This window comes from Rhinolophus ferrumequinum, chromosome 10 (assembly GCF_004115265.2).
Source record: "Rhinolophus ferrumequinum isolate MPI-CBG mRhiFer1 chromosome 10, mRhiFer1_v1.p, whole genome shotgun sequence".
Lineage (NCBI taxonomy): Eukaryota > Metazoa > Chordata > Mammalia > Chiroptera > Rhinolophidae > Rhinolophus > Rhinolophus ferrumequinum.
The window spans coordinates 12,467,872-12,485,463 of NC_046293.1; the positions used below are offsets into that span (position 1 = coordinate 12,467,872).

Sequence of the window (17,592 nt, forward strand, 5' to 3'; positions counted from 1 at the left end):
GGCCACGTGGATACCCTCGTGGCAGCCACGCGGCTGGAGTCAGAGCGTAAAGATGCTGGCACCGCTTCCCAGGTCTCGCTTCCCCTGCCCTTCACCTCCCTTTCATCTCCCCACCCTGAAGCGTGGTGGCCACTGCCTGGACCAGCCTGCCTGCCTCTCCACACGCCCACACCGGCCCTTGACAGCCCTGGCCTAGCCCCACAGCCATCTGAGTTGGCTATCCCCCCCCAGTATAGACAGACCCAAACAGGAGATGATTCCAAAACCTCTTCCTCCTGGAGGAAGGAAAACTCAGCTCTGCGCTCTCATTTTCTTTTACATCCTCTGATCCTCACAAACACCCTCTGAGATGAATGCTGCTATCACCATCCCCGTCTTTACAGACACGGAAACTGGGGAACAAAGAGGTTAAGTAGTTAGCCAGGGTGTGAACGTCCGCAGCCTGGCCTTCGCCCTCCCCACGGGTGAGGTGAACTCGTACGAGCTACGCAGCGCGTCCTTGTTTCTTATTTCTCTAAGATCCTTTCCCATAATCTGTTCATGGCAGCCACTTGTGCTGTTTTCTTGGTGATAGAGATCTGCCTCTAGGGCAAAGGATGGGGTTAAAAGAGAGATGGAGGGAGGGTGTGTGTGTGTGTGTGTGTGTGTGTGTGTTACACAATCAGTGTGTGTGCACAGGATCAACTGCCAGGACCAGCTGGGTAATTTTAAGCACCAGGAAGCGCATTTACCTAACAGTCCACCCTTTCATGCTGTTTCTTTGACTTAACTCTGAGCCTCATGAGAGCCTCCAGGCCCTGCCACCTCCACGCCCTCGGCTGGCAGGGAAAGCCAGGTACTCACATTCCCTCTCCTGGTCGCCAGCGTTACCAAGGGGGAGCAAAACAGGCCATGAACTATTTCCATACTTGGGTAAGTTGAAAAGAGAGGCCGAAGGAGGAGAGGAGACTGGGGCACTTCAAACATAGACACTGCCCAGCTGACAGTTTTCCCTCTGGTCAGCTCCACAGACTGGATGGGGTGAATTCGCTCTGTCAGGGACACTGGAACTGTGATTGACATGAGGAAAGACTCGGAGAGCTGGCTGGAGCCTGAGATCTAATAAACTGTTTCCAAAGACAAGCAGGCTGGCAAGCCAAAGGTCTGTCCTGGTTAGAGCAATCTGTTGCCTTTTCTGAGTCCTCTGCTCCCTCTCTTCCTCTTGGAACAGGCCCACCAGGAAACTGACCCAGGAAAGAGGGAGGGGGCTCGTCTGGTCATCAGTCATTCTAAGTCAGACACTGTTGTCAGGCTCTAGGGCGATTCTCATTTCATCCTGACAGCAACCCTGACTGACAAGAGATACGCGTTACGCGTTATCATCTCCATGTTACGGAGAGGGAACCTGTGGCCAGGAGAACTTGAGCATCGTGCCCAAGGTCATCAGAGAGAGTGACAGGCGAGATTCGAACCCCGTGCTGGCTGGTTTCAAGTCACTTGTGTTCGCTGTACCTTCCATTGCAGCAGCAGGGGGTCTGCATTACTTCAGTAGATACCTAAAGTTTCTTTTAAGAGTTATTCAGTCCAAAAATGCTGTAGTAGGTTGTAAATATTTCTGAAGGGTTCTTGGACAAGAAGCAAGGATAATGTATCATTCAGGATTCTTCAAAGAAACAGAACCAATCGGATGGATAGATGGATGGATGGTTATTGTAAGGAATTGTGGGGATTGGCAAGTTAGAAATCCATAGGAAAGGCCAGCAGGCTGGAAACTCTGGGTTACAGTCTTGAGACAGAATGCCGCCTTCTTCAGGAAAGCGCAGTGTTTGCTCTTAAGGCCTTCAACTGATTGGATGAGGCCCACTCGCATTATGGCAGGTAAGGGCCATTATTTAAAGTCAAATGATTGTAAATGTGAATGACATCCACAAAACAGCTCACAGCAACACCTCGGCAAGTGTTTGACAAACAGCTGCGTGTCATAACCTAGCCAAGGTGACACATACCATCAGCCATCGTAGGTAGTGACCATCCTGTCCTCAGCACTTACTATGCGCCAGGCGTGACCCCAAGCACTTCCGCATGCTCTCGCACTTTACGTCGTCACAATGTTTGACAAGAGCGTGAACTCTGAGACTCAGAGTTCACAGAGACTTGCCCAGGAGGCAGAGACTTGCCCTGGAGGCATGGTGGGGCCAGAGATAGAAACCAGGTTAGCCTGATTGCTACGATGCCAGACTGCCCTCCAAAATCTTTCTGTTTTAATCATCTAGATGTAGCAGACTGAGAGGGGTGAATGAAGTGACCCAAAGTCACTCAGCTTGTCAGGGCTGGCTCCAGAATTCAGGTCTCTTGGCTCCTAGTCCAACTTTCTCACCTCACCAGACTACAGACTGCCCCTCTGTTCTCAGAAGATTGCATTTGAAACACTCCATCTCCTGCAGGACTCTCTTTCCAGATAAATAGTGGCAGCTAATTATGCAGCCCTAGGTGGTCAGCCCCAGCCAGGGTCCAGGATGGGGTGTACTGAGAGGCCGCAGGGCCCAGGCTGCCGTTACCATCTCAATGAGCAGATGTGCTCAGAGGCGGTACCCCGAATCCACTTTATTGCTGAAACAACTTCATAATGAGACCTGTTCAGGACATCAATATCGAAACCTCCTTGAACTGAGTCTGAAATGGACCTATCTAGTGACAAATCCATCTTCGTGGCAGTTTGTGTTCCAGTGAGATTAAAGGGAATTTGCAGAAAGCACTCAGAGTCTGACTCTGTCTTTGAAGAAGGGAGATAAGGCTTTCCAGGACTCCATATAAGGCATGCTGCTTACCGGATCTAATTTACTCTGGGCCTCGCACTGTATCATTCACGATTGTTTGGTTGCAAGCAACAGAAACAACAGTAGGCAGCTTAATTAAAATAAAAAGAAATCCAAGGAAAACAAACAAAAAATAGTTGACTGGTAAATCTTTTAAGATCAAAGTAGGATTTGTAAAGCCAACACTTGAGACCTTAATTAACCCACGCAGCTCTGGACCCCTTTGCAGCAGAATTGCAGAAGCCTCTAGAGTGCTGGCCGGTATTACTGCAGGTCAGCCCCATGGTTTCCAGTCTCTGCTTCTTTGTCCAAATTTCCAAGAGTGAGCAATGGATTTGTTCAGCTGGAGTCAGCTCTCTTCCCCTGAACACTCTGGCCTGCCCTAGGCTTCCTGGAGGGCTGCATCGCTCTGGGAGCTGCCCCTACGTACAGGGCCCTGAGAGGGGGTGTTGTCTTTGAGCAGCGCACTCCAAGAAGGAGCTACTATAATAACCGTGATTGTGATAGTTATTTGAGGCTCTGATAGATAGAGACTTCCACGTTGCTAGATCTCTGTTGTGCGTTTGTGTAGACACTTGCCCGTTCCCTGTATAATTCAGCCCTCCTAACCTCCCGCTCTATTTCCATAGCATTCGCGTCTTTAATTAACTGCATATGCAATCGTAGGCTTTTAACATCCTGAAACATTTCAGATAAGAATGTAAGTACCGGGCGGGAAAAGACTTTGGCTGTTTTGCTCACTCAGTGTTTCCACGTGCCTAGCACGGTGCCCGGCACATAGTAGGTGCTCAGCGATTGTTGAATGAATAGGAGCCACCCATCAGTGCCGGGACACCTTCCCTCCCTACTCTCGGGCCTTGGTCATCTTGGTCCAGGAATATTCTTTAGATACATGTGTTCTGTCCCCAACACCCAGAATCAATAGATGAGGTACACACCTTTCCTGGGGCAAAAGTGACAATCCCCAACTCTGCCTATGTTGAATGAAGGATTACATGAAAAAGAATGGCTGGCCATGGATGAGGAACTCTTGGATGTTTGAAAACGGTGAAGTCGTTTTTCAGAGAGACAAAGGGGGAGAGCATGCCAGCCAGAACTCTCTGGCCCTCCAACGGGCCAAGTATAGCACACCCAGATTCTATCTTGGTGTCTGTCCTTTATGACTCTCACCGAAATAATGACACGAGGGCCAGGTGTCATTTGGTATATAGTTAACTTACACATAATTATAAAGAGTGACCTGTGAATGATAATCAGAGGATTCTAACATCAACACGCAGTCCATCTCGTGACTGTCCCCTCTCCACTGGGAACTGGTGCAACCCCTGACCCAAGGGTGGTTTCCTTGTTCTGACCGGGTTCAGATACCGAACCTGCTGACGTCCTTCTTGGTCGGGCACTCTATTCTTGCCCCACACTGGCCTGGGCTCACACAAGGTGGAAGGAAGTCTGTTGAGTCAAGTGACTTTCACAGTACAGGTATATTGTTACGGAGCTGCTGCTGCTTCCGTAACAGCGGAAATGTTTGCAAAATGGTTCCAGTGCCTCGCATTAACCCGGAGGAGACAGCTTTCTCTACTTCAGAGAGTACAAGCAGAAGCCCATGCTGGTCTTCGTCAGTGGTCTGAGCAGGAAGGCAGAAGGAAATACCAAGGTCATAGCCAAAAGAGATCGGGGAAGGTCGAGCCAGGGAATGATGACAGCACTGCAGCACGGTAGTGACCATCTGTGGCCATGAGTCTGCCACGTGCCATGTGTGCCAGCCAGGATGCATGTTGCCTTGTTCAGTTTCCCAGGAGCTCCAGGGGGGCAGATGCAGTGCCCTTTCTTAGGGAGGAGAAACCTGACGTAGTGAGAAGCTAAATTATCGCAAGACTTACAAAGCGACAGAGCCAGGATTCAAGTTCTGCCTGTGTTGTTTACAAGCCTCCTGCTCTGTGGCCTTCTGGAGAGGGACCTTTCTCCCTCTCCAAGTGATGGCCACAGAATTGGGAATTGGCAGACAAATCCAGGGGGGGAAGGGACTGGGTCTCCCAGGAGCAGAGCAGGCCAGGCTCAAAGGCTGAAGTGAATGAGAACTTGGGGAACTTTCCACTAGTACATGGGGCACCAGCACTCTTGTACTGGTTCCATGGGGTGGGTGTGGCTCGTTTAAAGGCTCAGGGTCTGGAGGATGAGCATTCAAGAGGTTGAGGAGTAACAGAGATGGGACCCAGAAATGCCCCAGTTAGTGATTCTCTTGTCAACTGTATGTCCAGCTGTCCCTATGTGGCCAGCAGTGCAGTGGGAGTGTGTGGCCAGCCCAGTGGACCCAGCAGGCTGGGCTCCAATCCCTGTGATTCCTTGGAGACCTGCCTGCCATACTTGGTTCGGACAGGGGCATGTACTACAAAAGGGAGAGAGGGCCCCCCAACCCCTCCCATCTGGCCTGCCCTCTGTTCACTCCCCAAGAAGACTCCGCTTTCTGGCTCAGAGACAGCAGTTCTACTCTGGACTCCAGAGTGGTATTGGGCAAGCTGCTTGGCCTCCCTGGGCCTCAGTTTCCCCATCTTTACACGGAGAGGCTGCTTTGGGCTTTCTCTCCCCCACCTCCCTGCCCTCATGTGGGGAAGGCCTTTGCCTGGCATCACAGGGATCCGGTCTCCACCTGCCCTTTCTTTTCAGGAAGTCTGTCATCCAGCTCGACCTCGCCAACACCAAGAAAGCAATGATCATCCCTGCATTTGAGACGCTGCGCTACCGGCTCTCTTTCCCCAAGTCGAAAGCAGAGCTGCTGTCCATGCTGGACATGGGGACACTCTTCACATTCAGGTGAGTCGCTGCCTCCTGGGGGTGCCTGAAGGCCTTCTCGCTTCTGGGAAACCCAGGTTCCAACACTATTGGCCCAGAAGTTTGTTGCTTAGTGTTAGACCATTTTAAGGCCCCCAAAAAGCATCCCTGGCCGCATACTGTATCCTTGGACTCTTCTTTCGCTTCCCACATGCCATGTACTGTGTTTTGAACATGGGTGATAGGCCTTAGGCGTCCAGATGGAAGGATAGGAACGTTGAGTGGGAAGGTCAGCTTATTCTTTTTGTGCTTGACTCAGTTTTAGGCTCCTGCTCTTGTCTGCGGCTCCGAATTCTGTCTTCTGTTTGCTTGTTTATTCATTCGTCTGTCAGCGGGTTTCATCCTGTTAGCACCATGGCTGTTGCTTCCCTTTTTCTTTTTTGTCTTTTGTTTTTCTGTGTGTGTGTGTGTGTGTGTGTGTGTGTGTGTGTGCGCGTGTGCGTGTGCGTGTGCGGTTTTGTGAGTGGTCTGTTCTCCAAGGTTCTCCGTAACTTCATTAACTAAAGTCACCAAAATGACTCCAAGATTGGACACAGCACATGTGGCAGCTGACTTTCCTGTTGCCCAAGTGACAGCTTCAGACAAAGCCCTCCCTACCTGGTCTCCTAGGCCCCTAAGTCCTACAGGAACATCTCAGGGGACCTACCCTACCCCCCTACTAACGTGCCCAGGGAGTCTGTATGACTGCACAAGTGCAAGTGGGTTCCGTCCCCCAGGGACAGGCTGCAGCATTAAGGGTGGCACTCCGGGGACAAATAGGAATCCTGCTGGGTCTCTTGACAGAGGTCTGAAGACAGCGCCGTCGCGTCCTTCTGCTCCTATTTTAAAGACAGGCCTCCATTTTGAACAACATACCCGTGGCCAACACTTCCTTGGAACTAAAAAAGAAAACATACATTTGTAGGCAATTTGAATTTGATTGAAAAGATTGTAAGAGCAACAAGTTTTCATACCACTGTCAAGTTACTGGAAGTTTCTGGAAGGTTTTCTCAAACTTTATTTTGTGACAATAACTTTATGAGACAGATTATTCATTCAACAACTCAGAGATGATCCTTTGTCACATTTTATACAGATCACTAAACGGAGGAGTGGAGGGACCCCTGGTGGAGCCAGGACTCAAACTCCAGCCTTCTTCCTCTATCCATAATTTTGGAAAGTGGCCTGAAAGAGTTATTATCCCCCTAAAGCAAGCCTTCTTTATTTTCAGAAAGAAATAATAACAACTACCATTGATTGAGTGCTTACCATGTAGTGGGCACTGTGATCAGCTCGTTTCATCCTCTTAACAAATCTAGCAGGCAGATACTGTTATCCCCATTTTACAGACAAAGAAACTGAGGCTCTTGAGAGCCTAAGTAACTTGCCTAAAGGACACACAGCCAGTAAGTGGCAGAGCCTGGATCCAGTCTGGGTCTGAGGAACTTGCAGAGCCTCTGCTCTTAACCAAAACGCCATCGGACCACTGCTCAAGTCCAGAATGTTCCCACCAATGAGTGTTTGAAGCTGCAGACAAAACTGAGACTCCAAGACCAAACCTTAGTCTGCGTCTCCCACAAGAGCTGGGGTTTGTCCTGCTGGGTCCATGGTTGCTGCACTGGCCAACAGCTTGCAAGCCACCATGCCATGTGCTAAATTACAGAACTTCCCTCTGAGAAATTGCTTTTGTCACCTGCTTTCCAAATGATGACTTTTTAAGCCTCCTAGCAGCTGAACCCTGCGTCCCACAGCCCCTGGGATGGGAAACCACCCACACCCCCACCAGTCCTCGAGAGCAGTGGTTCTCAGAGTGTGTTCCCTGAGCCAGTGGCGTCAGCATTCTCTGGGGACTGGTTAGAAATGCAGTCTCAAGCTCCACCCCAGACCTACTGGATCAGAAACTTTGGGCGTGGAACCCAGAAAACGGACTGTTAGAAAATAGTCGTCTGAGTGATTCTGATACACACTTGAGTTTGAGAACCACTGCTCAAAACAAAGTATCCCCACGTCTCTTTTAAGTAGCATCCTATAAGGGGTACCCAGGAAACCTCTCTCATCACTACTTTCCAGGAGGCTACCTGGTGTGGGTAGTCTCAGATGGCTACAGTCCAGTGTCTACTCGTCTGACAGTAGTTTCCTCGGATCATTTTCAGACTGTGGCTTGTTTTAATGGCAGGTTAACTGTGGCTTCACAGGGTTCCGTGCTGACCAGCTCTTTGACATCCTGTCCGTCTTCCAGGCTGGGCTCATGGAAGCTGCCTCCCCAGCCAGGGGGACAGACCTTATCCATCAGTCCCTGCTCCTTCCGCCTTTCTTTCCTCATGTTCACATTACAATAGTCCAAGAGGTTCAGAGTCCAAAGATGGAGGGCAAACGAGATGACTGTCCGTACGCTGACATCACTGTGGTCTCACTGCATTCTCTGCCTCTGTCTTCACAGGGCCTTCTACCCTGCGTGTTTCTGTATTCAGTTTCCCTCTTCTTATAAGGACACCAGCCTTGGCATTAGAGCCCACGCTACTCCACTGTGACCTCATCTTAACTTGATTATGCCTTCAAAGCCCCATTTCCAAATAGATCCCACTCACAGGCACTGGGGGTTAGGTCTTGAATGCATCTTTTTGGGGGGACACAATTCAACCCACAATGAGAACTATGTCAGCATATAATCCTTCCTCCAAATCAGCAGCACTTAGAAAGCTCAGCTTCCTTCTTCCCATTCAGTGGCTTTTCTCCATGTGTGCCAGGTACCACGTCTGGACAAAAGGCCATGCGCCCACAAACTTCGCCAAGTGGCGGACCGCCACCACGCCTTACCGGGTTGAATGGGAAGCTGATTTTGAGCCGTATGTTGTCGTGAGACGGGACTGCCCGGAGTATGACCGGAGGTTTGTGGGCTTTGGCTGGAACAAGGTGGCTCACATCATGGAACTGGATGCACAGGTGAGAGGAGTAGCGTGTCATGGACCTGGGAGGTGGAGGGTGTGGGGGAGGGGCAGGGACGAGCGACCTCAAGCTGGAAGCTGAGAGGGGCCTTGGAGATAAGAAAGCAGAGACCTAACAGGGAATAAGATGTGTTCAGGGACCTAGAATGAGAACGTGGCAGTACTGATTCTCCAGGCTGTGGGTTCCCAAGCCATTCCTCTTCCTTCTACCCTTGGATGAGACTTCGGTTCCAGGCCAAGACCCAGGCAAATGTGGGTGTCTTGTGACCAATAATTCCACCCCCTCATCCTTAATCAAGCCAGTGATGAAGATAAGCAAATGATGACCATTCGTCACTCAGCCTGAGAGTCATATAATCGACACAAAGCATTCCAGGAGTTCCATGTAAATGATACAAAAGCATGCAGTTAGGATGGAGCTAATTCTTCTATTCTATAACTAAAAGTGAGACATTTTTCTGCTGTATTTAGTCGTGAAACGCTCTCTTTCATTCAGCTAATACTTGCTGAGCACCTACTTCAAACGTAATCTCCTGCAGAATTCTAATAGGTGAAAGCAGACCAGGAATCTGCAGACTTTTTCTGTAAAGGACCAGACAGTCGATTGGGGCAGGGAGGGGGGTGGGTTGTGGAGCCTAGGGGGGTCTCATTTTCAACTACTCAACTCTGCTCTTACAGTTCAGTCATAGACAATATCTAAACAGATGGGTGTGACTGTGTTCCAGGAAAGCTTCATGTATAAAAACATGCAGTGGGCCCAATGTGCTGCAGTTGGTCAGTTCTATTTTAAACAAAGGAAAGCAAAGCTAATCCGGTTAAGTTAGGAGGGATACCTGGACCCCTCAGCCTCACCCTTTTTCTCTTTGTGTGCTGTTCTCCAAGACTCCTCCTCATGAGCACCCCAAAGTCAGGAAAAGCAAGAAGGCTTGAGAATCACCTGGAGAGCTTTCCGACAGTTCCAGTATGTTGGTAGCAGTCCCAGGTGACTTTCATAAACATTAGGTCTGAGAACCACTGATAGAGGTAGAAAATGATAGAATAGTGTGCGTATTTAACAGCAGAAAGTTTGACCTTTTGTAGCCATATTTTCAATAATACTTGGGTCCAGTTCTGTTCACAGACAGAAATGTTTAGTCTGCCTCAGCTTCTGCTTGAAAGAAAAGAAAGGTTGTGATATTCATGCATGCAGCAGGGTGGTGAGGTGAACTGGTTCAAATGAAGCTAATTTTCCAGCACTGAGACCTGAGCTTTGTTTGTGTTAGGCAATTTTGACAGAACTCTCGAAATTGTCTTGCTTATTTTCCTTTCTTTGCCAATAGCACATGCCAAACATAATTTTACCCTTTCCAGCGATTTAAGGAAATCCTGAGTACACACCTGACAGGTAATCCAGCCACATCTGTCGGGGCTAGTGGGATTGGTAGAGCTCTTTGTCACTACCTGAAATGTCTCAGACAGCTGAACTCTGGGAGTTCTTGAGTTTTCTTTTCATGAGTTTTTTCACTCCTTCCTCACTATCAACTCTCATTTTTTGCTGCTGTCAGTATTCCTCCATCTATAACAGCTACCCTTCCCCTGCCTGATTTTCCCTTTCTGAGTTTATTCTGCTCTGGTCTGGGAAACTAGATGACCAAAGCTTATCAGACATTATGTCCAAAATCAGCACACACAGATTCCGCGTGAAGGTGTGCTGAGTTCTCCTTTGAGTTACATGTCCTAAGTTTTACATCACCTGTTTTGGCTATTCGGAGGCGTTTTATTTTTTCTCTGAGTTTCTGTCTGTATTCCGCCATGTGGAGGATACTATATGATGGTGTGACTTGTAATAAGATATGTAGGTGAGAGTTTTGTTCTTCATGAGCTTCCATCCAGTGGAACCTTTTTTTCTTTCTTCCTTTTCTGTCCCCTCTTTTGTACTTCTCTGTTGAGGCTGTCAAATCTCAACATGTACTAGGAGAGATCACATAAACTGACGTCATTTAGTTGAGCAAGAGAATCTCTCATGGTCTGCATCGTTCTAGAGCAAGCACATGGGTAGGTGCTCATGCTTATCAAGAACCTTCCATGGCCGATGAGCTCTGCCCAGCACTCTCCATACATTGTTAGTCATCTTTCAAGGTAGGTCGTGTTCCTTTCACTTTATAGCTGAGAAAACTAAGGCTCAGAGAAGCCAAGCAATCCGCCCAAGGTCATGGAAACAGCATGGTTTGCTGTCCATGGTGCTGACCTCCTAGTTGATGTCATGCCCCACTTCATTCATGCACTAAGTCATTCAGCCATCTGCTTGGATTCATCGTCCAGTGCCGAGGGTTCTTGCAAGTGCTCAAGCTGCTCTTATCTTCTTCTAGGAATATGAATTCACCGTGCTGCCCAATGCCTACATGATCCATATGCCTCATGCCCCCAGCTTCGACATCACAAAGTTCCGGTCCAACAAGCAATACCGCATCTGTCTCAAAACTCTAAAGGAAGAATTCCAGCAGGACATGTCACGCCGCTATGGCTTTGCCGCCCTCAAATATCTCACGGCCGAGAACAACAGCTAGCATCAAGAAGCCACCACTAGGGAGAGACGTTCTGCAGGGGAAGAGCCACTTGCTGTTTGGGGCCCAGCCTTCAAACTCAAAATCGAGCAGTGCTTTTTTTGGTTTGTTTTTATTTGTCTCTTTGGCCCAACAAAGCTCCCCACACTACAGAGATCTGAGACAAGGATCCAGCCAGCCCCTCTGTGCCCCACGACCTGGCATTTCCAGAATGTGGAAAAGTAGCTCATCCGTAGAATCTCAAAGAATGGGAAATGGAGGGATGAGACGGAACAATGGGATGATCCTACCACAAAGCCACAAAACCAAGCAGGTCTTTAGGATGTTTTTGTTGCTTTTTAAGAAAGGGAAGTCAGAGTGTTGGAGGTCAGCCCTCCTAGGAATAAAGGCAAAAATGTCTCTTCATTGAGAGAAAACTCTTCTTTGCCCCGCCATCTAGCTGGGTATCCAAGGGGAGAGCAAACCAATGATTGGAACCAACCATTTGTAAAAACTCAGTGGGGACATTGTACCTGGCGGGACCTGGAGGTGGGGTTGGTTGGTTCTTATCCTCAAGGTCAAGGTCACTCTTATTTTGTTTTGATTTGTTTTTGTTTTGGGGGGATTTTGTTTGTTTGGTTTTGGTCCGGGAATCCAAAACAGAAAATCTGATCTTTTAAGGTACTGAAGGAAAATCAGCTGCCCCAACCAACACCCCTCTAAATCAGCAGTGGCCCATCAAGGAGGAAGAGTCTTCAGCCAATAGTTAAACATGGGCATCTTTCTTCAGGATTATCACTGAGGCGCCCGTGACCTTGAATTCCCTACTCCCCAGAATCCAGGGGCTAAGATGGAAATTCGAAAACCACCTGTTTTACAACCAGTCACATTTTCTATTGGCAATGACTGATTCCTGGGGAAGGGTCTTTGAGGGGACTGTGTCAGTGCACATGAAAGGTACGAAGCTCTCAGGCCTTTAGAAGAACTTGCATAATTCAGGCCAGCCCGATTCTGAAGAGTCACACGTCCGTTTGGAGACCTTCGGGACGAACAAACGTGTCGGGTTCCTCTGTGTTCCTGCCCGCTTGACTGTGGCTGGGATGAGGTGACCGCCTCAGGCTCCCTTTGGGACCTGTTCAGAGGGTAGGCCAGCACCTTCACTGTTACAGAGATTGAGGAGACACTGGACTTTTTACCCATTTTCTTGAATCTTCAATATTAATGTTGTGTTTACATTGATGAGAGTAAGAGTCAGTGCCCTCCTCTGCTGGGCTGTTTGTATTGAGTTGCAATGTGACCAGCGAACGCTGCATTCAATAAACGAAAGTACGGACTGTTTCTTCCCCACACCCCTCCCACTCTTGTAAGACGCTACCGAGACACACGTCAGGGTAGAGAGCAGAATTGATAAATGGCACCTTGACGCTTTCTGTCCTCCCGTTTTATGTTTCTCATCGGTTGATCTCTAACCTTGTTTCTCCTTGCCTAAGGTTAGATTTTTACTTTACCTTCTAACCAGCAGAGCACTTTCACGTTTCCCATTTAGTTTCTATCTCAACACAGAAGCCAGGTGTTTTATGTAGCAGATGTGGGCTAGCAAGGTAAATCATGGTAACCGATGGTACAGTGAACGCCCCGTCCCCTTCTCATAGTGGTCAAATGAAACCCCACAGCACTGCGACCCTTAATATGCTATATGCTCTAGTGGATATTTCACTAGGCTTATTTTTAAAAATTAGGAAAACAGCTATTAGGACTAATCCATATATACATATAAATAAGTTTATATATATCTGTATATGTATATGAATGTCTCTGTGTCTATGTCGTATACATATAATACATATATAGCATATATGCAGCATGTATATTACAAAATTAATACATGAATATTGTAAAAAGGAAAACGTGACAAAAGTATGCAAAGAACATGTTAAATCCCCTTTCTCCGTTGGTGTGTGGGGCCAGCTCCTACCAGCTCCCAAGAACTTACTGTGTGTATCGTTTTTCTTCTGTGTTCAGTGACATCGCATTTGTAGCTTGAAATTGGCCATGATGGGAGTCGTTACACCATGGAAATCAGAAAACACCACAAATCAGGGTTCCACCACCCCAAGAGCCAGGTGTTAACCATTTACCAGCACACCAGTGCCTTTTTCTCTTCCCTGGGTACACACACAGGTACTCAAAAATTTTCCTCCTTCTCTAGAGAAAGCCACTGTAATACATGTATTGATACAGCTTTTGAATTAATCACTACCAGCTACTTGAGCCAAGTGAAAATGCGCTGGTAGCACTGGTTCCTCGGTGTTAAAAATCAATTTTTAATTCCTTAAAACCTTTTTTTTTTTTTTAACTTGTCATGATACCTGAGTCCTGCCCAGCTACCTTGCTTTCCCTTGCAGTTCTAGGGGTATAGTGGTGACCACATAATTTATCATCCAAACTGGATCTCCTCTGGGCTTGAAAGAAAGTGCTAATTGCTTTGAGACAATTGGTATAAACGGAAGGACAATGTAGCTTCATGTACACTGAATTTATAAAAGTCAGAACCTGACACTCCACACCAATAGTAAAACATCCTATTTCCCCCAAAACAGACGCCAGATACTTAAGGCTAGAGCTCAGATGTTGACTGATGCCCAAGTTCAACATGGAGGCTGAGGTCTGCAGAGCCAACAGCACAAATTCCCAGAACTATGACTGGGAGGGAGCAGCAACTCGTTGCCAGCCCCAGCTGATGTGTGGGGAACCACAGCCATTTGGGCAGAGGCACTCGCTATGCATGTTCATTCCTTCATATCAGTTCCTTAGGGTAGAACAAGCTTGTAAATGTGTCGCACTGATGTTTTCGTGCTTAAATAAGGTAATACCATCTTGGGTTTTGGCTGGGAGGAAGGAAAGGAATCTCTCATTTAGCGACCAAAATATTCAGTGTCCGAGAGAGCTAAGATTTATTGAGTAATCACTGCGCGAAAGGACCTTTTGCATGCATTCGCTCATTGAATCCTTGTAGCAGGATGACTGTTTTACTGGTATAGATAAATTACTGTTTATAGATGATGAAACTGAGTGAGCTCTGGAAAATTAAGTAACTTCTCCAAATTCGCATAGTTCATACGTACCAGAACCAGAATTTAAAACCCAGGCCGACTTGTTTGAATACAAAGCCACATAGCCTGCAATGCTGCTCCTTACTCCAATTAAAAAGAAACACATTAAATATTGGCAGACAGAAGGATTTGAACCTATATACTAGCAAGATATTAGATTTCTAGTCTTCCTTTAATATCCATCCAATAACACAGTCTAGACAGCAACCTCTCCTAGATGCTCCAAGGCTTGCTATGCTCATGGACTTGCTGGAAATTCATTCAAAATAGACCTGGGAAATCTACCATGTTTCCCTGAAAATAAGACCGAGCCGGACCATCAGCTCTAATGCATCTTTTGGAGCAAAAATTAATATGAGACCCGGTCTTATTTTACTATAATATAAGACCGGGTCTTATATAATAAAATGTAATATAAGACTGGGTCTCATATTAATTTTTGCTTCAAAAGATGCATTAGAGCTGGTGGTCCGGCTAGGTTTTATTTTTGGGGAGACACGGGAGATCAACTCTAGGGGGCAGTCATTGATTCCCCGGGTACTTCTGGGTGGTTTCCTCGATCACATGGCACAGGTAGAGACCCTAAGTTTTAAGCTCCCCCTTGGACCTCAGTTCTTCACACTGCTTCCATATAATCCCTCTGAATGTATGGAGCTGATTTGCAGAGCACATATTTGCAGAGTCGACTAATAGCTTCTTTGTACCCCATCATGAAAGGACAGACCCTACTTTAATTCTGTTCCTTTCAAAGCCTCCACTGTCTTTGAGTTAAGGCTTCATTTGTGGTCACCAGGCCTTTAGGGAGGTCTGTGTTAGTGGAAGAAATGTGATTAAAATCCCCTCTGACACGGCTTCTGCACACTCTTGGTGAAGATAATAACAGCTACCATTTACGGCACCACGACGTCCATGGTAGCTGGCACTGATGACTCACAGCGACGTTCTAATATAAGGACGGTATTATTACTAAGCTAATGGAACCAGCCCTCAGGGAAATTATGTGACTTGCCCCAAATCGTGGAGGTGCCAGAATTTGAATCAAAATCGGGCTGACTTCAAAAACCCACATCTTGCCACTATCTGCTGCTGTCTCTTCCTGTGATACTGAAACCAGCTTATGCAATCATATCTTCGTTTAGTTCGTAGTTAATGTCTTAGTTTATAGTTCATTTCATAGTTTGTGTCATAGTTCATATCTTCATGTAGTTTATAGTTAACGCTTTTTAATCCCAAGGGTTAATTTTCCTATTTAATGCCGTTGAAGTTTATGAAGTATGTTATCTGCTAAATGCAGTCTAAGTAGTTTCAGATCCATATAATCTAATGTCAGAGAGAAACCAGCGTCTTTGTTTTCATTCATTTAACAAAAACATTCTTAGTAAGTGTCCTCCATTTTCAAATAATGATTGGTGATATCTGAAAAGAGATCATGGGGACACCACAAAAATGTCGGGTTTCCAATTGTGAATCTTGAATGGAGTTGGTCATTGGTTTGTTCCAACACATCCAGACCGTCTTGAGAGACAATGTCTTCTGGAATGAAGTCCTGGGGAAATGTTCCCAAGGTGTGGTACCAAGACCATCTGATCAGGGAAGCTGGATGATATCATGCAATGATTGACAGGGTTTGCTCAGAACAAAACTCTTCAACTGATGCCTAGGTAAGTTATGCGGCTGATTCTAAAGGGAAGGCTGCAGTAGTACCAGAATTTCATTGCACTTATCATTTCCTTCTGCATTCCGCAAATATTTATTGAACATCTCTGTGACGAGCACTGAATACAGAAGTGAACCAGGCATATCAACTGTCCTGTAATGTAGTTACTTAGATAGCTGAAAAGTAAACAGAAAATGCTAAGATAAGGTTCACCTTACTGCGTTTGTGCAAACAATTGTAGTGTATTTTACAACTTATAGTTTCAAAAAGAAGAGTTCCAAGAATAACACAAATAACTTTCGTGTTATATAGGGTTTTGTATACCCTTCATTTAGATTCACCAGTTGTCAACATTTGGCCACATATGCCTCATCGCTCTCTGTCTATAATATTTTTCTAAAACATTTGAGAGTGAATTGTAGGTGACATGCTCCTTTACATCTGAATACTTCAGCACGTATTATTTTTAAAAAAACAAGGACATTCTCTTACATAACCACAATGCAATGATCAAATTCAAGAAAGTTAACACTGGGAACCATATTACCATCTAATCCACCGTCTACTTTCCAAGTGTGCCAGTTGTTTGAATACTGTCTGTATAACAGTAACCAGCTCCACCCCGCCCCCCACCCCCCAGTTCCAGGACCCAGTCCAATATCAAATGTTGCATTTAGTTGCCTATTGTCTCTAATTAGGAACAAGTCCTTGGTCCTTCTTTGCACTTTCTGACAATGACGTTTTTGAAGAGTGCAGACAGTTGTTTTGCTAGTTGAGTGTTTTGAATGAGAAATAGCTACACATATACGGGCCAAGTCATTGACTAGGAATGTATGTACATGTGACTTTTGAGTGCAATAATATTACAGCATATTATATAACATAAAATGTTATGGCAGATCGTGTTAAAGAAGCCAGGACTGAGAAGGTTCACCATCAGTGTGTGTGCGTACGGATTGGTTGATAGCTGATCCAACAGGTGGGACCCTACAGCAGTACCTGCTATCGTAGGACACATCACTAACCCAGTAGTTGCCTTATCGCCAGACAATTAGAAATGATCGTTTTCTATCTGCTTAAAAGTTTTGCAGCAAATTTTCAGATACATTCGTTAATTGAAATGCGTTGGACATATGCTTTGTGTAGATAGAAATGTGAACCTTTTTCGTTTCCCAGACCTACCAGGAAAAAGGTAAAACGACAACGCGGGAATTCTTACCTTCTCTCCGACTTCATTATATACGGACCCACCTTAGCTGGTTCATTAATATTTCCACGCTCCCCAAAGATTATTTAATGCTTGGTTAGAACTGGGCAACTTGGTGGCCTTCCCCATGAATATTCAGATCATATATAATAAGTGATACAGAGCACCCCAGGAGATTTATAGACAACAAGCAGAGTGGAGGGGGGCAGGTAGGGCTGAAATATTACCAAGAGGAGACATCAAGAGTAGGGGGATTCTCGATAAACCTGATTTAAGTGTCCCACCAGGATGGAAAGGCCTGAAACTGCCCCGTTTTTCCTGACCATGATGTAGGCCTGATTTCCCCATGAGTGGGTGAGAATATGAGTTTTATCCTCGGACTTCAAGCACCAATACCTTCAGGATGAAATGTAGTTTGTGAACTTAGAACTAACCCTCGGGCCTCGAAGAAGACATTTTCTCTCTGTGAAGCTCACTCTCTTTGTTTATAGTATGAGGCCATTTATCTTCTGTGATGCTGACCACAAATTCCGTTTTGTTTTTGA

The 17,592-nt window shown here is 46.4% G+C and overlaps 1 protein-coding gene across 3 annotated transcripts in view; it reads left to right on the forward strand.

Annotated features, from left to right (window-relative positions):
• LARGE1 (LARGE xylosyl- and glucuronyltransferase 1) overlaps nucleotides 1-12,500 on the forward strand; it is a 494,394-nt gene extending 481,894 nt beyond the window's left edge. For all 3 annotated transcript variants that reach the window (XM_033117375.1, XM_033117374.1, XM_033117376.1), the window contains 3 exons: nucleotides 5,460-5,606; nucleotides 8,351-8,546; nucleotides 10,897-12,500. In XM_033117375.1, coding sequence (XP_032973266.1) covers nucleotides 5,460-5,606; nucleotides 8,351-8,546; nucleotides 10,897-11,094 — 541 coding nt within the window. In that variant the 3' untranslated portion in view covers nucleotides 11,095-12,500. The remainder of the gene's footprint in view (nucleotides 1-5,459; nucleotides 5,607-8,350; nucleotides 8,547-10,896) is intronic.
• The last annotated feature ends 5,092 nt before the right edge of the window (nucleotides 12,501-17,592 follow it).